The sequence below is a fragment of the Astyanax mexicanus genome, chromosome 2 (assembly GCF_023375975.1).
Source record: "Astyanax mexicanus isolate ESR-SI-001 chromosome 2, AstMex3_surface, whole genome shotgun sequence".
In the NCBI taxonomy this organism is placed as follows: Eukaryota; Metazoa; Chordata; class Actinopteri; order Characiformes; family Acestrorhamphidae; genus Astyanax; species Astyanax mexicanus.
The window spans coordinates 34,078,179-34,106,062 of NC_064409.1; the positions used below are offsets into that span (position 1 = coordinate 34,078,179).

General features: G+C 37.3%; 1 protein-coding gene across 1 annotated transcript in view; it reads left to right on the plus strand.

Annotated features, from left to right (window-relative positions):
* The window catches only part of cacna2d1a (calcium channel, voltage-dependent, alpha 2/delta subunit 1a), a 177,651-nt gene that overhangs the window by 48,762 nt on the left and 101,005 nt on the right, over positions 1–27,884 (plus strand). The window contains exon 4 of the mRNA XM_049474268.1: positions 18,324–18,383. Within this exon, the coding sequence (XP_049330225.1) occupies positions 18,324–18,383 (60 nt within the window). The remainder of the gene's footprint in view (positions 1–18,323; positions 18,384–27,884) is intronic.

A 27,884-nucleotide genomic window follows, 5' to 3' on the forward strand; every position in this document is an offset into this window, starting at 1 on the left:
AAAGCACACAGACTTGAACAAATAGCAAGCATGTATGAAAGCAAGATTTATGAAGTATTATTTTTTAACTTGCATTGATTAAGGTGCTGTACATGTAAGATAGGAACAAATAAAACATGGAAAAGACAAATAAATCTATATGTGAAATGACACATCAAACCAATAAACTCAACAGCAAAAATAAACCACAAGAAAAAAAAAACATACATTAAAAGCTTTAAATGTCAGTTTTTGTACAAGTAACTTTTTAGACCTGATTTTAAAACAGATTGAAGTGGCTTGGTCAATATTGGGCAGTAGACTTTTGTATAATCTGAAAGTTTAAACCGGAAATGCACAATCAGCCTGCAAATTCTGGGATTATGGTCTGTAATCAGACTGGTAGTAGTTGAGGGATAACCCATTGGTAGCCAATGAAAAGAAGCAAGGTTTAGTGTAATATCTCTTTTCTTGGTGCTAGTCAAAATCCTGGCAGAAGCATTTTGGACTAACTGCAATTGTTGCACAAGAGACTGGTTAATCCCAATTAATAACGAGCTACAGTATATAGTTCTTAAATAAATTAATGCATGAAATGGCTTTCTCTTGTTTTAAAAAAACAGGAAAAAGCTGAGTTTTTTTAGGAGGTGTTGGGGCCAAATTTGGTAAAATGATAACTTTACATTAAAATAAACATTCCACATTGTGTTAACATTGCAGCGCTAGTAATTACATATAATACCTGTGATACCATGCATGTTTGTTCACTTAAGGTTATTACATCTAAGGGGGGTAGGCTTACAGGGGTAGTTAGGGACAGGTAAGGTCAATAACAAGAAGGCAGCAAGAATAAACAACATTACAGAATGTGAGAGGCAAAATGGGTTCATACACGAGAAATCCAGCAGAAAAAATATGCAATGCAAAAAGAGTAGCCAATATATGAAACTAGCTTGGCATTGGTAAACAAACAATTCAGCGGGTAAGGTGAGAGAGTAGTCCAAAAACACAAAGCGGGTCGGTTACAAAGAGAAAAAGTAATGAGACGTGTCGTAGAAGAGCTAGCAAACTAGATTCAGTACTAGGCGATGGCCTAAGGAAACTGAGGGGCATTTATACAAAACAGACCAGGTGTGTGCAATCAGAAGCTGGGAGAGCACGAATGCCGTAGCGTCATGTGAGCAGAGTCAGAAATGTCCAGAGTAAGTGCATGCTGGGAATTGAAGATTTTCTTGTGTGAATCAGAGTCCTGAACCGGTGGACTGAGTTGCTCACTTTACAAATGCCAGTGTGTAAAGATCTTTTTTTTTAGACCTGATTTAAAAACAGAGCTTGATAGTTGCTAATAGTATTGCAGTGACATGTTTGTTTATTCAAAGGCCAGTGGTTCTGCTGGTTTTACCAGAGATCTTCCTGTTAGAAATCTAAAAATAATGCTTTTGTTCTCCTTTAAATGCCATGTTAGTAATTAATAAACTTAAGTCATAAACTTGATGGTTTCTGTATGAATCTTATGTCTTTTCAACAAGTTTACAAACATGCATGGTAAAACGGGTAAATCTTAATGCTGGTAATGTATGCACTATTATATGCTTCTCCTTATTTCACTAACATCAGTCACACAATATTTGTTGTTTTTATTTAAAAAACTTCCATTGCAAAGTTGCTCAGAGCCAGCAGCCTTGCTGAATCCAAATCTTTGCTTAGCCAGAAGCTTCTCCGCTGTTTGCTGAACCCTAATGAGATGAGATGAGATGATTCATGTGGAGTAGATTGCATAAAGAAGGCCTTTTCACAGGCAGCCAAGTAAATGTGCCCATTAATTCAGCATACTTGTTAGTACTTTTTATGATGGATCTATTCAGCTTGAATATAGATCTTTGTTTTTGGCTGCACAATAAAGCATTTGTAAGAGGCTGTGATATGAAACCAAGCTGTCTATACTGTCCATTTTTTTAGTGTTTTTCTTAGGAGTTTTGTAATGGATCAAGATATGTGTCAACCAATGAAAGTAACTTATTTATGACTTGAAAAATACCATGAACTGTATGATTGAGAATACATTTTCATTTACATTTACAAGTAGTAAAAAACAGTAGGAATCCCCTTTTCGTGAAATGAATAATGTTCTATTGCATTAAATCATCATTTTGATTTTCTACATATCTTGTAGGAAGTGACTGAAAAACCTTTTTTAAATAACCCCAATTTTTTTTTTTTTTTTTTGGCCATTTTTGACTTAGGTAAAATGGGACTCATTGGGAAAGGTTCAGTAGCAAAAACTTTTTTTTATTCAAACACTTAGCATTAAAAGGTAATTTTATTATTAGCAAAACAAATTTTTAAATCTGTTTTTGTTTTCAAAATTATTATAAAATTAGACGTCCCACCTCTCCCACAACTCTCTGTATTCTCCCACATATTCATATCCGGTTCCTGCTGCCTGCAAATCATAAATAATACAGAAAATTAAGACATTGCATATCAGGCTCGTACAGTTTTTATAGTGGCTGACATTATAAGATTGTGAAACAAGGAACATCCTGATTGGTCTCTTTGTGCTTAGTAGAATTGTACGCTCTGTGCAGCTTACTGAGGCACTGTATTATTATTAGGGCTTTCAACGTTAATGCATGGTGAGAACGTGATCTGGTCTCGATCAAACCCAGCTTCGAATATACTTCTTTTTAACTAAGCTAAACTGCTAATAATAAGGCACAGTGTAATCTGATATATTAGCCAGATAATATACTACTATGAACAAACGCTTTCTCTGCTCCATGCTATTTACACCAGCAGTATGTGCAGCTTTCACTGCTCGCAACTGCGCTACTCATTTACAATGCGGACATCTGTGCTGCACGTCCCATTGAAAACACTGTGTTTGAAACCGCAGCAGTGTTTAATAAACTTATTTATAAACAATGTTATAGTGCTGGAAATTAAATCCAGTATTAATTTTTCACCGCTAGAGGCGCTGCGGAGTACTGTGTAGAACAGAACTGCCAAAGAAGCACACTACTGGCACAGCTTGCTAGCTAACACCAGCCAGTTAGCAAAACAAGCAAAACAACACAAACTAACACTAAAAGCTCAGCTCGGTGAAGTTAAGCTCTCGTCTCGCTCCGTCCTGCCTGGAGAGAAATGAGAACAGGGCTTTATCTGAGGAGCTCCTGCTGCTGTTCCTCACTGTATGAGTGATTTATCCAAGTGAAATAAAAAAACAGCAAGCAGCAGTTATTCACTAATTATTAAATTGTTAAACTTGTTTGCATATCTATTTTTAAGGTCTATTGCTTACATTCTTCAGCAATTTTCTACTAATGAAGTCTGATTCCTTCATATATTGTTTAATTTTGTGGCACAAAGAAAACACCATTCATGCAAAAAAAAGAAAAGAAATAAAAATCTGTAATGTACAGTAAAACTTGAAAAATACTGTGATATACTTTTTTTCATGTATAAACCATTTTTAAAAGTAGTCTTATTTCAAAGTGGTATCATTTACAGTGTGTCACAACACTGGTTTAATACAACATTTATTAAATTTTCTTTTTGGGGGGGTTTTCAGGTTCTTGGTTCTACTGATTCTTCTGCTGAAAAAAAAAGTAGTTCCAGTAGAATTGAATAAAGTGATCATTGTTGTTACTAAGCAACCAGATTGATACAGGTATGGTGAAACAATCACGCTGTTATCTGATAAAACAAAATGTGTTGAATGCTTTTCACTCAGTCAGACTGAGTGAATAAACATAAAACACATTAAAGCATTTGATCTGTATCATGCAGGTCTAATGTACTGTATATATAGCACCACTTCACACAGACCATGATGCAGAATGTACGTCTACACCTCAGCTTCTACACAGCACAGCTTTCTGTGAGGTGTTCTGATACAGTCACCCATCAGCTGTTAGAATCTGCTCCCCTGCTGGCAGTGCAAACACAGTGCTTTAAATGGGAGGGAAGGGGGACTCATTATGATTTACCACTTCCCCTGTCCTTTGTGAGTGTGTGTGTGTTTTATAACTGTTTGTGTGTGTGTGTTTTTTTTTTTTTTTGTCCTCCCAGCTGTCGGCTTCTCTTTCTCTGTGACTCTGTTCTGTCAGAGCGGGTTGGCTATAGATACAGACAGCTACAGCAGCTGTCGTCCTGCAAATGGACTGAGTGAGGAAAAACTGATATGATCTGAGACCCAGGCCACACACACTCAGACCTAGCGCTTTACCGCTGTTGCCCATGTCGTTAAATCAGGTCTGCTCTCTCTGAGTGTGTGTGTGTGTGTGTGGTATATAGTCAGTATATTCTGAAATTTATATAGAATATACAAAATCTCAAAGTTAGTACAGTCCTCAAATTTTTTACATATATTTTATCAAAATATTTATATTTATGGGACAGCATTATAGAAATGAAACTTAAAGTAGTCAGTGAAGTATAAATCAGTATATATTTACTGTCTTCTGAAAGTAACTCAACTCCCAGTCATTAAAGTCCAAATAGCTGGCAACACAAGTAAGTGGGTACGTTTACATGCATCCTAATAATCCGTTAACAATCGGATTACTGGCTCAATCGGAATAGAGCATATCTATGTAAACACCTCAATCGGAAAAGAGTAGGCTGACTGAGGCCATTTCGAATACAATTTCTATCCGATCGAACGAGGTGGATAATCCTTTAAATAATCTGAAACAAAGAAGAATAACAGCCTTGTAAACACCTGTACCCGATTACATCCCAACTCGGAATGTTTAGGTATGTTTGCGCATGTGCCACAGCGTTTTAGGGCCACTCTTAAAAATACAAAATTAAAAACAGTTCGGTTCGAGATTAAAGTCCTAATATTAGGAGAGGAAATATTCATAGTATTTTAGGTAAATTTATTTTTAACTGCTTAAACTGCAGTTTAGGAGTGGAGCAGAAGGAAACGAGCGCTTATGAGCTGTTACACAATCACTATCAGTTATCTGCATGTAGGTCTAGACAATATTTCGATATCGGTATTTATCGCGATAAGAAATGTTTCAATAACGGTGATATCATTTTTGTGGCATATCGATATGTATTTACAGAATCTGTCACAGACAGGCGTTTATTTAGCAGCGTCAGTTCACTGCAGAGCTGAACACAATCAGCCTCCATAGCTGGACTACGTCAGTGCGTAATGACGTAATCATACAGGCACGTAGCCGGCTAGGCTAGGCTAGGCTAGGCTATGCTTTTATATATATATATATATATATATATATATATTTATATGAAGGCTTTTATATATATATATATATATATATATATATATATATATATATGAAGGCTTTTTGTTTTGATCTGTTAAATATGTATACAAAAGAATAAGAAGCTCTGCCGCTGTTTTAATGTAAAGTTATTTATATTGTTCGACAGAGATGTCATGTTTTTATTTTGCTACTTGCAAATGAAAGGGAGCATTGATTTATTATTAAGTATTATTAAGTATTATACAGTTTTTGTGAGAGGAGGCTTTAAAGACTTAAATAAAAATTTCAGACAGTAGTGTACAGATTTCCATTGCAGGGATTCTTAGCAGTTTTTCTGAGGCCTTCAAAGTATTTATAGCGATAATAAAAGTTATATCGTATCGACCGAAATTAAGGAATATATCGTGATTATAATTTTTGGCTATATCGTCCAGCACTGTCTGCATGTAAGATGCTGGTTATCAATGCTGTAGTGTTACAGTTACTGCACAGATTACCCTGTCGAGATTTTCCCGTGGTAGCCTCCCGGTAGCCCAGAGAAGCCCCCTGGAAGAATGCACTCTCCTGTGCGAAGATTTTTGTTCCTTAATTAATTAATTATTAAATAAATAAATAAATAATAATAGTAAACTTTATTTATAAAGCACTTTTCATACATTAAAATTCAGCTCAATGTTCTGTACATACAGAGAGGTAATAAGGAAAACATTGAAAAGGAAAAAAAAACACAGTAAACTATGTGACTATGATATTAACATAAATCAATTAAAAATAAAATAAAAAGTAACAAAAATGTAAATCAATACACATCAATGTATAATAATACAAACACAAATTATTAAAACAAAGTTTATTAAAAAAAAATGTCGTCATGGTTGCATGTACACTAAGCAATCAACACATGCGCGTCACGTTTGATCGGATTACTTGTAGTGTGCATATAAACAGAGTTTACTCAGACTATTGTGGAAAGTGTACATATAAACACCTCAGTGCACCTTACAGTGAACATGTCCAAATGGCGCCTATAGTGTCAGTATTTTGTGTTCTTTTCTAGCACTGCCTGAACCCTCTTGAGCATAGAATTCACCATAGCTCCTCTTCCACTGCTTCATGATGGCATAACAGTGCTGGTGGGTGAAGTCAGCTTGCGCTCCTTTCACTTGAGAATGCCCCACAGGTGCTCAATTGAGTTTAGGTCTGAAGACCTACTTGGTCAGTCCTTCGCCTTTGCCTTCAGCTTTCTCAGTGAGGCAGTTTTCAAAACTTGCAGCCTAGTGTCCCAAAGGACAGGACATATTTGTAGGTACACATGTGTAATAATCACTGTGTCTAATCTGCATGTTGATATGCCACACCTGTGACTGGTGGATAGTAATAAGGAGAAGTTCTCACTAATGCAGATTTAGACCCAGTTGTGAACAAAAATTAAGAGTTAAGTGAAAAGCCTTTTGTGTACATAAGTGTTAGATCTTTGAAAAATGTGAGCAAAATAAAAATGTTGCTATAGTATTTTTGTTCAGTCTATTTTAATATTGCTCAGCTCATCATAAAAGATCTGAAGTGTAGAGAATGAATGTTACAGTGTAGAGCTGAAGTTACAGCAGAGGAAGACAGGAACTACAGGAAAGGTCAGGCGCGTAGAGTTTCTAACAGCGCCTATCATGTGTTTTACTAAGTGTTATGGCAGAACTCGCCGCAGCTTATTGGCTCATGTTTGAAGCCTTCGTCAGGGATGGCTTGCTTGAGAGCAGCAGAGTTGCATAGCACTCTGTCTCACTTTCCTTTGTGGCTTATTACCTCATACCCTCACTGGCTCTTACAAATGTAAAGGCCTACTAGCGATGGGGGTGGATGTTCTTGGGTAATGTCAAATAGTGGCCCTGGAAGCACTTAAAGGATTCCTGTAGTAATTAGTGCTGGAATGAATTAGCATAGCTTGAAGGGAACATGCATATGGTTTCTTTATTGTCTGTATACTGTGTGAATGTGTGTTCATGTGTGAGTGTATGAGTGTGTCTGTATGTGTGTGTGTGTGTGGAAGGAGCTGCTGGAGTTGTTAGTCAGTCAGAGCAGCAGATGTTGATGTTCCTCCAGTATCTTGGGATTGCCTGTATGTCCACAAGAACACAAGCAGGAGAGCTTTTATTAGTGTGAGTGATGAACACCGGTAATGAATCTGTATGAATCTGTATGTATGTGTGTGTTTGTGTGTGTGTGTGTGTGTCTGTGTGCTTCCGGTAGGTAATGAAGGATAAGAAACCCTCCTTTCAGCCACTGTCTGCCTTTTATTTGATTTGCCTTTATGACTTTTCCCAAAGAGTGACTCACATTTCTGAGGAAACTTGTAGTCTTTCTCAGTAATGTTTGCTGCTGGGGTAAACACACTGACTCAGTGTGCTATAAGATGGTTGGATATAGATTTTGGGAGCGGGTAATGATCATCGATAATAAAGACATTAAGTTCTGATGCAAATATAGTAATATACAATTCAGTTTATTAAAACATATTCACAGTAAAGTCTATAGATATCAGCAATGGATTAAGATTGAACAAAATCTGAACAAAGTAATTCAACAATAATTGTTATGCATGTGAACTTCTGCTTTCAGTAACTGGTCTGACCCTCTTAATAAAGTAAATGTGACCTTAACCTGAAAATATTGACTTTTATTGAATTTTGGCCTGTTTTTCCTTACAGAACAGCGCCAACTCAGTAATGGTGGTTGGCTTTTTTTTTAAAATAAACTTGTTACTCTTACAATTTTCTATATGATTTAAATGTGGACTGACCAGTCATTTTCCAAATGAAAATTCTTCTTTGGTAGATATGTTTGTAATTTTAGGGTAAACATTTATTAATCCCACAGTGGAAAAATTGGCAAAAGGACAAAAAGGTTAAAGGTATTGATCTTTAACAAGACCCACCTTCCTTTGTAATTTCGTATTCTGTAGAATACAGTAACTTACAGCATTTCCTGTAAGTTAGTGCTGGGCAATATGGCCAAAAATGCATATCGCGATATTTTTCAAGATTCTGATGGTTTCTTGGTATATCACAGTATTTTTATTATGTTTTTTATTATTTTTTGCATGACTAGGCTTTAAATATAGATTTGTGAGTACATATAATATTAAACTCTAAGGCTTTTAATTATGGCTTTGATTAGTATTGTGTTTACTTTGTCCCACAAAATCACACAATATATGAAGAAATCAGACAGAAAAACAGCTGAAGATTAGATAAGACGCTTTACCAAAACAATTGGTAAACCACATGAACCTAAAATAAACTGGTTCTTAACTGTCATTGTTTACTGTCTTGTCTCATTGGCAATATTAGAATACATTAGTTTACTCTTATTTTGTCCCACCAGGTGTGAGTAAGTCACAATAGCCATTCAAAACCAGGAGAGAGGAGCAGCCATATGTATTATAAATGCCTGTTTAACTAAGTCAGATGACATTATGTCTGTAGTAATATGAAATACAACAAATAAATACAACAGTAATGAAAAAATGGAATGAACAGTTTCAGTTTGGGTGGCTTAGAACAGTAAGTATATAGGGAAAAAGTCTGGAGTCCTCTGTAGCATTTATTATTTTAAATTCTTCTACACTTTATTTTTTACATGACTGGGCTTTATATAGGTTTGCAAGTTACTGTACTGTTAGGAGTAAATATAATATAAAACACTAAGGCCTTAAATTAAGGCTTTGATTAGTAAAGGGTTTAATTTGTCCCACAAAAATTAAACAATATATGAAGACATCAGTCTTTATTATCAGAAAAACTGCTGAAGAATGTAAACAGTAGAGATACTCCAACAAATTTAACACCGTTTTTTTTTTTACAAAATATACAAAATATTTTGAATAGTTCCATAAACATTATAAATGGACATAAAATATATGTTTAAGTATTCAAATAGATATTTCCTAAAAGCTCTACTGCACAAGTTAGATACAAGTTTAATAGAAATGGCAGCAGAAGGTACGGCCCAGCATTTGACTACACACGACTGCAGGTGCTTCTGTGACGGTGCTGTTCCGCATGTCGCTCTGCAGCGCCCTCTATCGGTATGGCGGTATGAGATAAACACGTACTGATTGAAGTTCCCCCTCACGGTATACCAATTGAACCGGCATACCACCCAGCACTACTGTACGTTCTTCAAAATGTCTCATACAGGGGTTCAAAGTATTTTTTCTTTTTTTTTTTCTTATCTTTTCTTTCTGGATAACTCCGCTTATGAAGTTTCATATTTTGACGGCTGCAGGAATCACTAAGAACCCACCTTTTGGAGTTTCTGATAACAGCATTGTTGTACTTTTTTTGCATTGATCGTTACAGAATTTAAAGGGGTTCGCACACAGTTTGTCATTGCATTCAATTCATAACCAGTTGTCATCCTGGGGCCCCAGGCCAGCTCGGGCCCCAGGCAATTGCTTGGTTTGCTTGCCTTGTTGCAACGGTCCATGTCTCATACCGTCAAGAACTCATTGTTATTTCAAATAATGACAAACTTCCCTCTCTCAGCAAAACAGCTACAAACTGACATTGTGATTCTTACTTCTCTTCTTTTACTTCTACTTAGCATATTATAAGTGGTTAATATTATGGTCAATGCTCCATGTCAGTGAGCTGAAAAGAATAAATGTACTTAGTAGGGGTGTCACGATCTCGATATTTTATCGAAATCGAATCGAAATGAGGTCATGGTCTGGAGTATCGAAGTCAAAATGAGGATCGACGATCCCTCCCGCGCGCGCTACGCAAATAGCGCAGCGCGCTACGCAAATGGCGCGGCACCAACACAGCGCATCCTATTCATTTAAATAGAGAGCCGCTGCATGAGCGCAGCCCCGCCCTCAGTTCTGCTGTGTGAGAGACAGCTGCCTTTCAACCACGGAGGAGAAACTGAAAACGGATTTATAGAAATATAGACAGGGCTCTCAAGTTTTGAGTGTCGGCGGGAGTGTGATCACTGTTTTTTATCTGTCCAACGGGGGAGGGGGGGGCGGGGGTTGGGCGCGCAGGTTTTGTATCTGTATCTAACGGAGGGGTGGGGTGCGCGCAGGTGAGAGCGTGTGAACTCGCTGAAATGCGTGTGTCAGTGTGACTTGAGAACACTGACTATAGATCACAGTGAGGTGGATTAAAAATCTTAAACTTATAATTGACTACACCTGTTGCTTTCCATTGAATTAAAAAAACATCTTTCTCTCAGATAAAGTAAACACAAGCGTGTTTCTGACTAAAATAAAAGCTTTTCAGGAGAGATATAAGTTATGTGTAAATATTTATAAGACAATACCTGACAAAATCTGTTTTAATGACGTTAATAAACATCACTGTGACAGCGCTAGTCACAGTTTCACCACATCACTTATCTAACCAGCCTGTACTGATTTCTGCCCCCCAATAATGCTTTCAATAACCTCTAATAGCCTTTAATAGTCTTCAGTAGCCTTTAAAAGACTTACCTGGCGGCCGTGGTGTGTCCACTAAACTCCGTAGTTATAAACATCATGAGGTTAGCAGCGCGCTAACTGACCTGTTTATAATGTAATCCGAGCAGTGACTCCGTGTCGGCTGTTCTAACCTGCTGCTGTTAGCTGCTTGGGCTGAAAGATGAACTGTAGTGAGCTGTATTATCCGGTTAGTGGGGTTAAAACCTTTATTTGTTTACAGAAACAGTAAAAACGGACTGGCTGAGCCCTGTAGCCCGTGGCTGGGCTGTACTGAAGTAGTGACTGAGTGAAGAGAGCGGGGCTTGTGCTGCTGCAGCTCCGACTAGTGGTTTGATGAAGAACTGCAGCTTCATGTAAGTGAGCAGTTTCACCAGCCATCCACACACAGCTCTGATAAACTGCTTGTTTTAATAGTGCACACTGTTGCTACCAAAAAAAGTCACTAGATGGCATTACCATATATATCTTAATAAATAATAATAATAATATTTATAATATTTATAATAATAATAATAATAAATATATTATTTAAATTTTATGAGGCATAAAATAATAACAAGAAAAAAAAAACAAGAAAATCGAGAATCGAATCGAATCGTGACCCTCAAATCGAAAATGAAATCGAATCGAGGATTTAGAGAATCGTGACACCCCTAGTACTTAGTGCATGTGCAAGCTTTAAATACCACACAAAATGATCAGTTATGAATAATGACTATAAACATTATAACTCCATTTTGCTGTTTATCCTATAATCAGATGTTTTGCCCTTTTAGTAGCGCTGGTAGAAAGATTGGCTGAGAATTCATAGTGCTTTGACCTTTGAACACACACTGTTCCCTGGAGAAATAAGCAATGACCTGACCTGTACCAGGGCCATGTATGTGTGGGTTGAGCACATTTAGGATTCTGCATTCAGATAAAAATATAAAAATGAAGAATCTGTGGTGTGCAAAATACTGAAAATACTTTTTTCTGTGTGTTGTCTGTTGTCTATATAGTAAGTTTTATTTATGGCCTTAAACTGATACCTTATTCTCGGGTATAGTATCTTTCACCACCAAAGATCTTGATGCAGAGCAGTATTATGGTGATCAGTGGCCTTGTCAGGTCTTAGCCCTGTCTCGTGTCTCTGTGTGTCTTTTCCACGTGACCTGTGCCCCTGTGTTCTGTTCCAGTACTTTTCCACCTGTGTCGATTTGTAGCTCCGCCCCCTAGCCCCAGGTGTTTCCACTTCCCTTGTGTGTTAAATAGCCCTCGTCTACCACTTTGTCTCCGTCGGTCTTTGCACCTTCCCCTGTTGTTTTGTCTCTCCGTGTTCTTCCGTGTTTCATAGCCCTAGTCATTGCCCGTGTTTACCTCAGTTATTCTCTTGTGTATGTTTTCTAGTTTCTTGTTTATTTCTGTGTTCCCTAGTTCCTTGTATATACCCCTGCTTTGTGTTTATTAGTTTATTCCCTTGTTTATATTTCCCTGCCCTGTTTGGTTTGTTTATTATTATCGCCCGTTTGTTTTGGTTATTGGTTATTTGTGTTTCTTTGTTTAGTGTTACTTGTTCCTTGTTTCTTTGCTTATTTGTTATTTATTTATTAAATTATTATTTATTTAGTCCTTACCTGCACTTGTGTCCGCTTTCCTCGTCTCCCTGCCTGGGTCATTCGTGACAGGCCTGCAGGACGTTACCTTAAACACACGGCTTATCTTCTTCTATCGCTGTGGCAGCCAGAGCCCGCTCCATAACATCGTCCAGCCCTCGCTAATGAGACACAGCTATCAGGGTTGTTATAGCAACAGTTCACGTTTTGAGCAACATCACATTTGGATCATGATTGGCTGAGCGTGTGAGGACAGGGCTGGACACTGGTCTGTGGTGAGCTGTTTAGCTGTTGCCGAGTGAGAAGTTGAAGATAGTTAGGAGATTTTTTTTATGTTCATCAGCTTGTGATTAGAGGGCTTTGAATATGTTTGTGTTTCCAGGGATAAGAGGTCTACTAGAACAGATCAGGATCTATTCTCTGTTTACTGATATACCATTTATTTCCATAAAAACATTTAGTACTGAATGTATGATAGTATTGGTATTGTAATAAAAATGCTACAGTGAGCCTGTTTTTTTTTCTTTTTTTTTAATACAATGACTATTGTGCCTTGTGGGGGAAGTAGAGTAAAGACTGTAACATCACTAACTGGATATCCCTCTCTAGAGTATCTCACTCAGCTCAGTACAGGGTGTAACAATGCACAGCATAACAATACACAAAAAATGTACAAAATTGTCATTACTGAAGCCCTGCAGTATTTAACCCCAAAAGTGAAGGTAAAGTAGCATCCTGCACCACCCTGTATCAGTGCTAACAGTAAACTGTATACAACATGAAAAAAATCTTGTACTGCTATAAAAACATGGTAGCACACAGAAGGTAAACCAGAAAAAGTATTGGACCAATCTATGTTTAATTGTAATGGCCACTTTGGGGCACTCTTTAAGAAATAATTAACAGATTTTTTTGCTCTGTAAGGTGCACTTACAATCCTTTCATTTTCCCAAAAAATTGTCAGAGCATCTTATGTATGAAATTTACCAGTCAGGTTGTAAGGCGCAGTAAACCCACTCCGCTGAAGTAATACATTTGCTCCTATACAGGAGTTTATTTTTCCAGCACTGATACTCGAGGCTGTAGCAGTATTAGCATTAGCCGCTAACAGCGCTAAGGGCTAGATCTTTCGCCATTCAGAGGTGAGTATTATCGGCCTGAAGCCTGCTGCTAACCCTGGCTATCACTGCTGAAACAGCATTAGCATTACCCGCTAAGTGCCCTAAGCATTAGCTCTCTTTCGCCGTTCAGAGGCGAGTATTTTGGAGTGTAGCCTGCATGTTTACCATGTTAAAACAAGCAACGTGGGACACCCTACTAGTTAATATTCCCCTGTGTCTTACCAGAACACTCAGGGTTCCTAAATGTAGCACTGTCGGGCAGCATTTGCTGCTAACTGTGGCTAGTGCTGGTGGTTAGCCTCTGTTGCACACAGGCTGTTCTGCCTTCCCTAAGGAATGCATTATTTTATTAATTTTCTAGAGTAACTTGTTTTTTTTTGACAGTCACAAATTGCACAAATTGTAGCCAGTCTGCAGTGTTTTCTCAGTCTGCAGTGTTTTTCTCTGGGAATCCATCTTGATCCCTTGAGTTGTGGACATTGTTTGTCTTTTTACCTATCTTTACCAACAAATACTGCATGTATGTTGCAGTAAAGTAAGAAAAGTAAGCCTTGTGCACTAATTTGAAGACCAAGGGTTAGCTAGCTGTCTAGTCCTGCAAACACTTAAGAACGCAGTGCGAGGGCAGCATACAGGCTTAGTGGAAATCTGGAAATGTAAGCTTACTGTAAGTAAATGGAAGCACTTTATTCACCCAAACAAACAGTTTTAATAAAAGAAATCTGTGTAGATTAACATCCAGTGCACGTTTGACTTTTTTTTTTTAAACAATTACATATTTGTTTTCTTAATACAGCTTAGCTGTACAGTCTTGCCACCCAGCGGGAAGACCTGCTGAATTAGAAGGAAACATGGTGACACACCTGTTCCTTACTAGTGTTCCATTATGCAATGCGCCTTATAATCCGATGTGCCTTCTGTATGAAAATAGACCAGAAAATAGACATTTATTGATAGTGAGCCTTATAATCTGATGTGCCTTATAGTGCGAAAAATACAGTAAACTTATTATGTTATTTAGAAGGCTGAAGATGACGCACAGTATTTGCTGTTCTTTTGGTAATATAATGCACAGGCACATCATTGTTTCCACAATATGCTACACATGAACTAGATTATGTTGGAATATTGATTTAATGTAAACCAAAAGAAGCACCTGTGCCTCTAGACATCCTGCTTGACTGTTCCTAAAGATTCACTTTAAGTTTACCTTTTCACCCTTCTCCAACACACCCACCATAGTGTTGAATCGTAGCAGCAATCTTGACACTGCAATCTCTTAATAACAGTGCTAAGCTCAAGGCAGCAGACATGCTAATTAATATGCTGTTTAGAGCTTGACTGCCATCCTATAAAAAGCCATTGTTCTGTTGTGTCTGTGCTGCTTTTAATACGTGGCATTAATAATGCGCCGCTGTTGCCACTTGAGCTGGCAGCGCTAATATCATGCTAATGCTAGCCTGCCACCACACTGGTGTGAACCGGGCTGAAATGGGGTGAAATGGGGTTAACTTGTAATCTACCATGTATCTGCTGTCCTTGTTAGCTTTCAGCAACAAACCAAGAGTGTGAAAGCTTTTGCATTTGCCATGCTGTGGACTGGAGTTCATGGGGTGAAAGAACAAGGTTCATGTGGCCGGAGGAGCTCTTCTCTAATACTGGACTGAGACAGAAACTGACATAGCAGAGCTCTGTTTTAGCTCTGAATGGTGCTGCAGCTTTATTCTGAGTCTTCTCACTTCTCTCATATTATAACTATACAAAAACATAGGGTCACATACGTGTCAGATGTGACAATTTAGTTATACAAGGATAGTTTTTTTTGCCTAAAGGGGAAACTGAACCCTAGTTGTAAAAAAACACAAAACTAAAATGAGTTTATTATTCATTAATACAGAAATAGAACATTTGTTTAGCTGTTTTGTTTAATTATTGGCAAGAAAAACTATGTTGTCCAGTGTGGAATCGTAAGAAAGTTTTTTTATTTTTTATTTATTTATTTATTTTTTTTTTTTTATTAGAAGGTCTAATGATTTTAGTAAATACTGAAGTACATATCTGAAATGTTGAGTTAATCTTAATAACACCGTTATCCTTGTATTAAATGTTCACATAACTGCAGTATGAATTTTGTTCTGTAGGTTTGGCCAAAAACTAGAAGTTCTTGAATTTTTTTGGAAATTCTTGAAATTTTTTCTAGTAAGCTCTACCATTGATTAGGCCTTCACAATCTGAAGAATGTACACTTTAAATTACCGACCAACACAAGCAGGATCAAATTATACAAAAGAGCAAACTTATCCTGTTTTAAATTCTAAGGGGTTTAGGACTAGTTTTTTGAGGAAAAAAAATTACTTTGGGCTTTGTGGAAGTTTTATATACAGCTATAAAAAAAAACTAAGATCATTTAAAAATGATGAATTTATTGCTTTTACCTAATTGAAAACCTCTGGAATATAATCAAGAGGAAAATGGATGACCACAAGCCATCAAACCAAACTGAACTGCTTGATTTTTTTTGCACCAGTAGTGGCATGAGATCACCCAAAAGCAGTGTGTAAGACTGGTGGAGGAGAACATTCCAAGATGCATGAAAACTGTGATTAAAAACCAGGGTTATTCCACCAAATATTGATTTCTGAACTCTTAAAACTTTCTCATTTTCTCCAAATAAATGCTCTAAATGACAATATTTTTATTTAAAATTTGGGGAAAATATTGTCTGTAGTTATACAGAATAGTATATAATAAAACAACAATGTTCATTTTACTCAAACATATACCTATAAAGAGAGAAACTATAAAGAAACGTGATCTATTTTTTTTCCAGAGCTGTATATCGATGCCTATGAATTTGAGCAGTGTTCAGAATTCAGTCATATACAAAGTGTAATAAATGAGTATGTCTATTATAAGATGAATGATTGATTCTATTTTAATATTAGTATTAAATCCAGAATGCCTAAAAAACTTCCAGTGCTAAAATTAATACTAGAATTCCATACAGTATTATTCCAGAGTATTATAAATTATTTATTTATTTGATTTTTTTTAACATTTATGTGTTTAACTGAAAATTTAGATCTAACCATAAATAATAACTATGAACTATTTTTATCAGTTTTATTGAGAATATAAACTGAATATACTGTAATACTCATTAGAAGATGGAAATAACAGACTGTCACTTTATAATGGTTTGCAATTGAAACAAACATGGAAATATTTGCATTTATGTTGTAGACCTTTGTAGTCTTGCATTGTTTTCGCTATGTTGTCTTAATGTTGAACCAAATTGAGTTACAAGTTACAGATTAAAGTAGGTTTCAACACAAAGTAAATGTAATTACAAATGTATTTTACGTATGTAAAAACGTGTAATAACAGCAAAACAAACGAAAGCAGAGCTGAGCTGTATGAGCTGGTCTTCTTCTTCTTCATTGTGCTATCAATTTTATGTGATTGACTTACGAGTGACCCCTCCCCCTTTTCTAATTTTTACACCAATCTCCAATAATGATCTTTACTTGACTAGAATAAGAAATTAGATGTGGGCTTTCTCCAGGGAAATTAGGCAACAGTCACTTTCTAGATCAGCCCCTATTATGTACTATTAACCTAGTCATTAGAGGAGATGTGGGGCAGAGCTGCATGTGATCTAATTTTAGCGTGACATCCTGTTATGCCAGAGCCTGCCTTCCCTCCTCAGGGTGTTAAACTTAATGCGGCTCGTACTGAGGAGGGCCATTCCTCAGCTGCTGCTGAACAGCACATTGTTCACTCTATTTTTGGGGCTTGGTCCAAAGTTGGTCTTGGAGTGGGAGGAGCAGGTTGGCTATTTGTTGCTCTGAGCTTGCCCAGTGCAGTAAGATTAGATGTTTAGATGATTCTGAATAATTCAGGTTATATGGTATTTTTTTTCACGTTTTTACATACTGTATCGTGCAAAACCATGCATGTATGACATAATTCAATCTGGTGATGTTTTTTGCAACGTGTCAGAGCTTCTTGATGAATAGACCAATAGAAATGTTCCAAAATATTTTGACAATACATGTTAAAATGTAACATATAATGAGCACATATTAGACCAGCGGAGAATAGGGGATTTGTAGCAAAATTGGTCATGTCTGTGTTGCTGGAGTTTGGGTTTAGAAGCTGGGTGCTGAGGGCAGTTATGAAGGAACTGTCAGTGGTTGAGGAGAAGAAGAAATAGGGGAACTAAGCTCTTAGGTGTTGGGTCTTCACGGTTGGGTTAAATGTAGCTGATCGGATCATAAACAGCCGCAGTTACCTGGCTGTTAGGTTTCAGGTCTTTATGTTTGGGTTAAATGTTGCTGATTGAATCTCTTAGGTTTTAGGTAGAGGAGGTTACCTGTGTTGTGTGGGTAATAGTGAGTGAGTGGCAGTTTAGAGTATAGGTCAAGGTAATGGGCCTGAGGTGCAGAATGTATTATCTTTCTGTATTATGTTACAGTAAAATTAAACAAAATAATTATTTTCTACATTGATTTTTACTGAAGGTCTTATCGCTTTCCCACAAATCTTTGAGAGTCACAATATATTGCATGTATCTTTTCTGTCAAAAACAAAGTTGAGGTAATTTTTCCTTCCAAATTTGAAAAAAGTAACCTCCTGTACGTTGTATATAACAGTTTCTGATGATTTGACAAAAAAAACATACTTCAGAATCACATCCCTCTTTTTACTTTTGTTTGAAAAATTTCTGTTTTTATCTTATCTATTTGATACTATGCTATTGCATAGTAATAATGCTGTAGATATGAGAGTATGAACCATATAAGAGTGTGGTTCTATAATAAAAAGTGTGTAGAATACTGTTTGAGTGCGTTTCTAATGTGTGAATTGTGTAAAATGTGTGTTACATTATCTCCTTTTCCTGTACTTTCAGGCTCTGGCCACAGCTGCAGAAAAGTTGCAGGTGGAGCACCAGTGGAGAGACGATTTTGAGGTATTAACTCAATCACATTCACACTAGAGATTAAAATTTGTCTGATTTTATCATTTTGGAAATCAAAGTGACAGAAATGAATATGATGTAATACTGTAGCAAATCTAGTCAAAACCAGTACAGGTCCCTTTATTGTGCTTGAAGTGTGTTTCTGGACAAGCTGAGACATAAAAACTGTCACTAAATGTGAAAGACTCGCACATTGACTGGGGTAGGTGAGTAGTATTACAGGATTTAGAGTATTTTAGCATAAATCTGGTTTACCTGCATTACAGAGTTTTCTCCTTTTTCTTGCACTCTTAACCAAAGATACATAGTGCAGTTAGAAGTTAGCGCGCCAAGACATGAGTGACTGTTCACTTTGTTATAAGTTAATGCATTATCAATATGAATCAATTTAAAATTTTATGTTTCCTCAAATGATAAAAGTAAAGTAAAAATAGCTCATTTTAATGCTTAGTATTTTTTTATAGAAGTAATGTCCTATTGCTATTATATATATATTTTAGAATTTCTGCATTGGTATCATAAAATAAAAAAATAAAAATAAAATATATATGCACACATCTGTATCTTGATTTGCAAAGTGTCTTTGTAGTCCAAGTCATGATTTTCACCTTCTGGACCTTATTATACAACCCCTGGCAAAAAGTATGGAATCACCAGTCTTGGATGAGCACTCCTTCAGACATTTCATTCTGTAAAACAAACTCTGATCAAAAACATGATACAATAATAAGGTCATTCCAAAGTGCAACTTGTTGGCTTTCAGGAACACTCAAAGAAATGAAGAAAAAACATTGTGGAAGTCAGTGAATGTTACTTTTATTGACCAACCACAGGGAAAAAAATATGGAATCACTCAATTCTGAGGAAAAAAGTATGGAATCATGAAAAACAGATAAACAAAAGATGATTCAAAATACATCACTAGTATTTAGTTGCACCACCTTGCACCTCAGTCTCTGAGGCATGGACTTGATGAGTGACAAACAGTATTCTGCATCAATTTGGTGCCAACTCTCTTTGATAGCAGTTGCCAGATCAGCTTTGCAGGTCGGAGCCTTCTTGTGGACCATTTTTCAATTTCCACCACAGGTTTTCAATTGGGTTGAGATCTGGACTATTTGCAGGCCATGACATCGACTGAATGTGTCTTTCTCCAAGGAATGCCTTCACTGTTTTTGCCCTATGGCACGATGCATTGTCATCTTGGAAAATTATTTAATTATCTCCAAACATCTGTTCAACTGAAGGGATGAGAAAACTGTCCAAAATGTCAATGTAAACTTGTGCATTGATAGAAGAATTAACCACAGTCATCTCCCCAGTGCCTTTGCCTGACATGCAGCCCAATATCATCAAGGACTGTGGAAATTTGGTTGTTTTCTTCAGGCAGGCCTCTTCATAAATCTCACTGGAACGGCACCAAACAAAAGTTCCAGCATCATCACCTTGTCCAATGCAGATTCTTGACTCATCACTGAAGATAACTTTCATCCAGTCATCCACAGTCCATGATTGCCTCTCCTTAGCCCACTGCAGTCTTGTTCTTTTATGTTTAGGTGTCAATGATGGTTTTCTTTTAGCCTTCTTGTATTGAAATCCCATTTCCTTTAGGCGATTTCTTACGGTTCGGTCACATACATTGGCTCCAGCTTCTTCCCATTTATGCTTCATCTGTTTAGTTGTACTTTTTCGGTTTTCAAGACAAATGGCCTTAAGTTGCTTGTCTTGACGCTTTGATGTCTTTCTCAGTCTACCAGTACGCTTGGCTTTAACAACCATTCCATGCTGTTTGTATTTGGTCCATATCTTGGATACAGCTGACTGTGAACAGCCCACATCTTTAGCAACCATGCGTGAAGAGTTACCTTCTTCAAGAAGTTTCACAATCCTCTCTTTTGTTTCAAGAAACATTTCTCTTGTTGGAGCCATGGTTCTTGCCACTCTAATTCGTCCAGCAGCCCTCCAAGGTGTCATGACTGCAGGTGTTTTTAACTGCGGACTAACGAGCAGATCTAATCTGAGGCAGGTGTCCATTTAGGGAAAGGAAATTGACTGGGTGTGTCCTTATTTTCTACCTTCAATTTGAGTGATTCCATACTTTTTTCCTCAGAATTGAGTGATTCCATATTTTTTTCCCTGTGGTTGGTCAATAAAAGTAACATTCACTGACTTCCACAATGTTTTTTCTTCATTTCTTTGAGTGTTCCTGAAAGCCAACAAGTTGCACTTTGGAATGACCTTATTATTGTATCATGTTTTTGATCAGAGTTTGTTTTACAGAATGAAATGTCTGAAGGAGTGCTCATCCAAGACTGGTGATTCCATACTTTTTGCCAGGGGTTGTATGTGGACCAGATAGGGCACCAACCATGCCAGTCAGAATTTGAGTGCTATCTGGATCCACAGCCAATCAATGTATTCCTGACTGGCAATGTAATCTTCCTCATTTCAGAGCGCTGTTTCATTGACACACCTCAGATTGACAGCAGAATTGGAATATCAATCCTGATTAGTGGTTTTACAGATGCTCCCTGTCTGGTGTTGAGTGATTTCTGGTTTATTGACTGAATTAGGTATAACGAGGGAAACCTGACAGTACAGGCAGTTGGTTTGATTTGAAGTGTTCTATTTTTCCGGATGTGAGATTGGCCTCCGTTCCCGCTCGCATTATCTCATTACCCTGGCAGGCCCCAAGTGGAGGACATAATCACAGACTTCAGCATGCCATTAATTATTTTCTATTTTTCTATTAAAAGTTTAGTCATTTATTCACGCTCGTCTGCTGTTCCCGCAGCCGTATCGGAGCGGGGATGACATGAAGGAGTGAGGGTGGAGGGAAGCTAAATTAATTTTGTTCCGTGGTGTGTGAGAAGAGTGTGTATGATTTCTTTAGAATCTTTTATTAGTTAGTTTCATTTCATTTGCCTAAAAGGTACCTCAACAAGCAGCTTTCATTTTCAGCAGAATCAGCAGGTACTGACTTTTATGGTTCTACATTTCATGTCTGATAACATTACTAAGAATATTACTGAGGTGAAGTGCTGAGGTTCTGGCTCCCAAGTCTCACTAAAATTCATTTCAAAGTGATTAAATTGAGCCCTTCCAGCAAATAACCATATTTCATATTTCACTTTTTTGGGAGAAATCAGTTCTTTTTCTTTTGTACCTTTTTTCAGTGCCTTCATTAATAAAGAAATGGAAGTCTAAATAAAGCACATTTTAGTTGTTAATGTAAAATAAGTTGGTAACACTTTACTCGGATGGTCCAATGTTGATGCCTTGTAGACTTTCAACTCACATTTTTCATACTATAAGGCGCAACGGATTATAAGGCACACTATCAATAAAAGTTTATATTTTGTCTAAGGGTGAGTTTTTAGTAAAGTTAGCACTAAGGCTGGATGCAGCAGCATTAGAATTAGCTACTAACTGCAGTTCTAGGGGGATGTAGTAGCTGCTCGATAGCGCTAGACAGAGGAACACAGAGTGCGCTACCCAGGGCGCTATCAGCTAGAAGTTCATCCCATGTACCTTGTTTTATCACGGTAAACATGCCGACTACAGTCCAATATACTTGCCTCTGAATGGCAAAAGAGCTAGCACTGTGGCTAATGCTAATGTTGCTGCACTCAGCCCTAGTGCTGGAGAAACTTCACTGAAAACTCACCCTTATAAAGCTATACTTCAGCTGAGTAGCTTTAACGCTACCATACCATAGTAACCATTCTTGAATTCTATAGAAACTATTAGGGCATAGGAACTAGTTATAAGTACCTTACCAATTACCCAACCTACTTAGATCACCTAGTAGTGCCCTAGACAACCACCTGGGTTATATCAACACTAGGGGTGTGCCATATCATAATTTTTGTAACTTTATAATAATAAAAATCCATATGATTGTCATCAAGATAATATTATCATCGTCATACAAGAGTCTGGGCCGTATTTTAGCAATCTATAGCAATCTACATTGAAGATTTTATTCTAAAGGAAGTGTAACATGTATCATCTAAAGCTGAAAAACTATACACTGGAACCAATTGCTGTATTTTTTTTTACAGTAAAATCATAGAGTAAATATCATTTTAATGATGTAAACATTGTTAAACTGTAGAATGCAATGCATCTTGGAATGCTGTTAGTGGTGTATATAAAAGTAAAATTTGAGGGAAAACATTTGTGGTGGTTATATATTATGAAGTTCCCCAGGAATTTACTACTTCAGGCTTCCTAAATTTGACCCAATAATAGACTGTTAAAAGCAACATACAGAATCTGCTTAATACATTTAAGGCAACACCATATACTCCATATTATGAGTAAATATTACCTAAATTGAACAGCCAAAAATCTAATATTTTTTAGTATGCTACACAAATGTTACATCTTTCTTATTTTCCTCTGACATCCTTTATTTGCATAATGTTTGTCCCCCCCACCCTCACCATCAGTGTGGATCGTGCCTACCAATGGCTACCTTACATTGCATATGATGGTTGAGTGCCTGGACACAGTGTTGTAGGCCATGAGAGCAAGTTTGCCATTTACTTTGCTGCAAAGCATGACTTTATGCAGTAACTTTGCAGTGTTTCTGCTGCCAGTATTTTACCCTTCATTTACTGTGAAATGAAGAGTATGAGTAGCTATAATTTTACAGAACTTGATGCAACTGAAGACTACAAATATTTAAAGAACATATAGCTATTGCAAAGAATAACTACAGAAATATAATGTATCTATTTATGGCCATACTTACTCTGTACTCTGTAACTAGTTTAAAGTAAATCACTCTGCTTGTTGTACAGTAAAATGCTGTAATCTTTCTCCATTGTGAAATATTGTAATTATACAATACTTTACAGCCTTTTTTATGTTTTTAGGAGTTAGAGTTGATTTTGTCCAGCGACTCTTGTTTCCTCAGAACATCTGATGCAAATCTAGATGGGGAAACTGTTTAAAGATTTCCTCTTTTACTGGATTTACTAATCCAGTAATCATAAATCCTGATACGTGAATAGAAACAGTGTTTCCTCCTCATGGCTCTGCTTAGACGCAGTGTTTGAGTAGGAGAAGAAGTGTTACTGTGAGAGTGACGTTCTTTAAGAGAAGAATCGAGTGGCTGTGTTCTGTATTGCTTTCACTGCTTGTGAAATGTCTGAATCAGCTTGTCACTAAGTCAGCTCAGAATCATCAGTGATCATATCCTCTGCCTGTATTAATTCCACACAGGCTGAAAAATACTGCAATCCCTCCAGCTTTTTCTTTCATACAGTCAACTGTCCTGACAGAAACAACAGACCAGATATCAGGTAGAAGCTTTGGTTTAATGGTGATTTGCTGCTGTGCTCATACTGTGTCACACCTTCCAATGCCTCAACTGACTTTTCTAACTTCACAAACTCCAACTCCCAGAATGCACCTCAGTCATGTGTCTTAGCCAGCCAATCAGCAGTTGATTGTTAGATCAGCTTCACCTGTGTTCTGATTAATTACTGGGGTTTTTCCGTGTATAAATACAAATCTGTTTGTCCTGTTTTTCGCAAAGTATTGCCCCTGTTTTTCAGCTGCATACTGAGTGTTATTTCTTTGTTAATCTATTTCCATGTATGACCCCTTTTTTTTTTTTAACTTTTGTCTGATTTTGCCTTGCCCTTTTTTTTGGTTAGTTCTCTTGGCTATTTTGTTCTGGTTTAGACCCTTATTTCTTGTTTGTTGTTTACCCCTCTCACTCCTGTTTGTGGCGTCACACACTGAATTTAGCAATGGGACAGATATAGATTTTAAAAGTTCTTCAGGGTATAGACCCAGTAATAACTTTACTGTTTCAAATTGAAATGATTCTCATAACCATTTACAGTTGTTAAATTTAAAGTGCTAGTACAACTACAATCTGGAATACCATAACCAACTAGTTATAAGTACCTTACTAATCAGCCATCATACTTAGTTCACCTAGTGGTGCCCTAGACAACCACCTGGGATATATTTAATATGGATGTGCCATATCATATTGTACACAGTAATATTGTCATATTTTAAATTTATTTTAAAAATCCATATTGTGATATTGTAATCAAGATAATATTGTCATCATCATAATAAAGTCTGGTCCCTTTTTTAGCAATCCATAGCACACCAGTCAATTGCGCATCTCACATCTAGATTTAGGGGCATGTCGGTGTGTGTTTGGGATAGTGAGGGCGCAAAATATATGCCCTGCGCAGATCGGAATGTGCAAAAGGCATGTACTAATTCTCTTAATTAATCATGGGTGTTTTTTGGTTGTAATGTGAAATAAACCTTGCCTTTAATAGGCAGGTGTTACTTTCACTGGTAACTACTTACTTTTATAGTGGAGTAACTCGGTTAGTAACTCAGTTACTTTTTTGGAGAAGTAACTAGTAACTATAACTAATTACTTTTTAACGTGCCCAACACTGTTTGTTAACGCTGTCTCAGCAGAGAATGCTGACCTAAACATTCACTCTCTGTAGGTACATCAGCAGCTTGTTTAAGGGAACAGCACTGTTTTATTCCTTGTTTGTTTATTGTTGAGTGTCCATGTGTATGTTTAACAAGCTGGAGTGTATGTGTGCTAAGGACAGGATTGGCGGCTGTTAGCCATTTTGATTGAGAGCCTTAGAAAGTAAACAGCAGGATTAGCCAGGAGACTTTGTTTGATGAAGGGATCTGTACCTACTGGCTTTCAATGAGTTTTGTGCTTCTGTCGCAGTTAAGCATGAACTGGCTTGTTTGTGTTTTGCCATTTAGGACAAGCAAACACTAATGTGTGGTAAACACTCAGCGTAAACATGGCGTGGCCAGGAATAGCTTGTTTGCATAAAAGTGACAGAGCTTTTAAATGGCTCCTTCTGAAAGGGACTAAAACTGGCTGAAGAATAGAGCTGCTGATATCTATTTATGTGAGAGTGATTTTGTGCAAAGAACGTCATGAACGTGTTTTGTATAGCCCAAAGACCTATTCTAACTTGTGTAAAAAGAGTTATAATATGTTTTCTTTAAGGGTATTTCTTGTATAATCGATTATGTTTGCATTTTATATGCATGCATTAAATATTTCAGTACATAATATTTTTCTTACATGATTTATTCATATTAAATAGTCTTCTTAAGCTGTTGCTGTTTACAAATAAAAGAAAAGTTTAAGTATTTATTTTGTTTTAGAACTTTTATACTGCATAAAACATTTTATTGCATTAGTATATTCTTAAAATTACTACAAATATTTTTTTCGTTTTTTTCATATTGCCAAAAATATTGTTATTGCAAAAGATTTTATGGCTCTAATTGATATCATAAACTCCTAATACCCTGGCAACCCCCTGTAATACTGTAGAAACCTAGCAACCACCTAGAACAACGTGGCAACATAGACCATGCTTGGCTGTTTCCACTGGGAGGTCAGCAGTGAACTACAGGAATAAAACTTTTGCAGTCAAACTCTAATCTGTTTTTCGAACCTAGCAAGTTCACACAAATGTATAAATCCAAAATAGCATTTAATATCTTCTCCTGAGTTTCTAAATGTCACAATTCCCTTCAGAGTGTGGGAGGCAGACACTTTCAGACAACCTCAACTCAGCAGTGTTGGGTTTAGCTCCCACAAAAGCAGCATCGCTCAGTGATCACTGTCATTTATTAGAGAGTTTTACTTTAAATCTTCCTCATTTTATGATGATTGCACAGCCAGATGCCTTACATCACTGACTGCCCACACCCATCACTAGTGCGTATAGACTCCTTAATACTGTAAATCAGGATTAAATAGCAGGAAGTATCTCTATTCACTCTACTTTTGGAGCTCACAGTCACCCTAGAGAAAGCAGTGTTTATAGATTAAAGCATGCTGGGTTCCTAAAAAGTTCAAAGACATCAGCAATAGCCTAGCATGTTTATATTTGTGAGAACTAAAAAAATGTTTGGTTACTTTATCGCAACTATTTCTGGGACAATAGTCATTATTGTGACATGCTTATTTACATATCTTTTGACTGTAGCATCTGTTTGTATTTATTCCTCATGATAGTCAACATGTCTGTTTGCACTTTGTAATCTGAAGATCTACTAGGGTGGGAGAAGGTAGGAAAAGGGAGGAGAGAAAATGAGAACAGAGAAAAGGGGAACAGAATAGAAGAGATAAGAAGAGAAGAAAGCAGAACTGAAGAGAGGAGAGGAGAACTGGAAGAGAGGAGAGGAGAAGTGGAAGAGAGGTTGCAGAGGAAAGAAGCACTGGAAGAGAAGAGAGAAAAAGGAGAGTATAGAATACAAGAGAGGAGAAAAGAGAAAAGGAGAGGAGTGATGAGAAGAGAAGGGGGGAAAAGAGCAGCGAACTGAAAGAGAAAAGAGGGGGGGATGAGAGGAGGAGATGAGAACTGGAAGAGAACAGAAGAGAAGATGAGAAAAGAGAAGATGGGTGTAGAGGAGAGAAGATGAGACAAGATTTGGAAGAGAGGAGAGCAGAGAAAAGGAGAAATGAAAGAGAGGGTAGGAAAAGAGAAGTGATGAGAGGAGATGGGAACTGGAAAATAAAAGAAGAGAAGGGAGAGGATGGGAAGAGGAAATGAGGACTGGAACAGAAAAGGAGAAGAGAGAATATAGGTGTAGAAAAGAGTAGAGGAGAGGTGAAGATTGAAGTGAAGGGAAATAAGGATAATAGAAGACAAGAGAGGAGATTAGAGGAAAAGAGAGAATAGTAGAAGAGGAGAGGGGAGAAAGGAGGAGAAGAGAAGAGTGTAGAGGAGATGAGATGAGAGGAGAGCAGTGAAGAGGACAGGAGAGAGTAGTGAGGCACAGCTGTGGTCTGATTTCAGCCAGTTCTCAGTGCCTGGAGCAGAATTCTCAGTTTCAGCACCACTCGGTGTGATCCTGTCCTCACTGCTCCCTGTGCTGTCTGTGTGTGTGAGAGAATGTGTGTGTGTGTGAGCGTCTATGTGTGTGTGTCTGTGTGTGTCTTTGTGGTTATACTGCTATACTATATCCTTTCATGTAACCAACCAGGGTGACCTGGAAATGGCCAGGTTGTTTAAAATCCCTCATATGTATACATCCAAACATGTTTTGCACCCTCCCCCCCCAGTCCCCTGCTGTATGTAAGTGTAAGTGTGTGTGTCTCTGTTTGTGTGTGTGTGTTTGTGTGTGACTGAAAGCACCCTGAGACATAGCTCCTGTACTACACTCGTTAAGTAACTCCTCAATTCACACCTCCTTCACTGGCCTTTATCCAACAGCTTCCAGGCTGAGAGCCCTCATTACAGTGGAGCAGACAGCAGCTTTATCAGAGAGATGACACTCAGAGCTGTCAAACACACACACACACACACACACACACACACAATCTCGCACTTAATTCTCACTTTATTAACAACATACATGTGCCCTCTGGACCCATGACTAACAGGCAGATGCATTTAGTTAAGCCCTTTACTCCACTTTCACTATAATGAGTTTGTATAAATTACTCGGCTCACA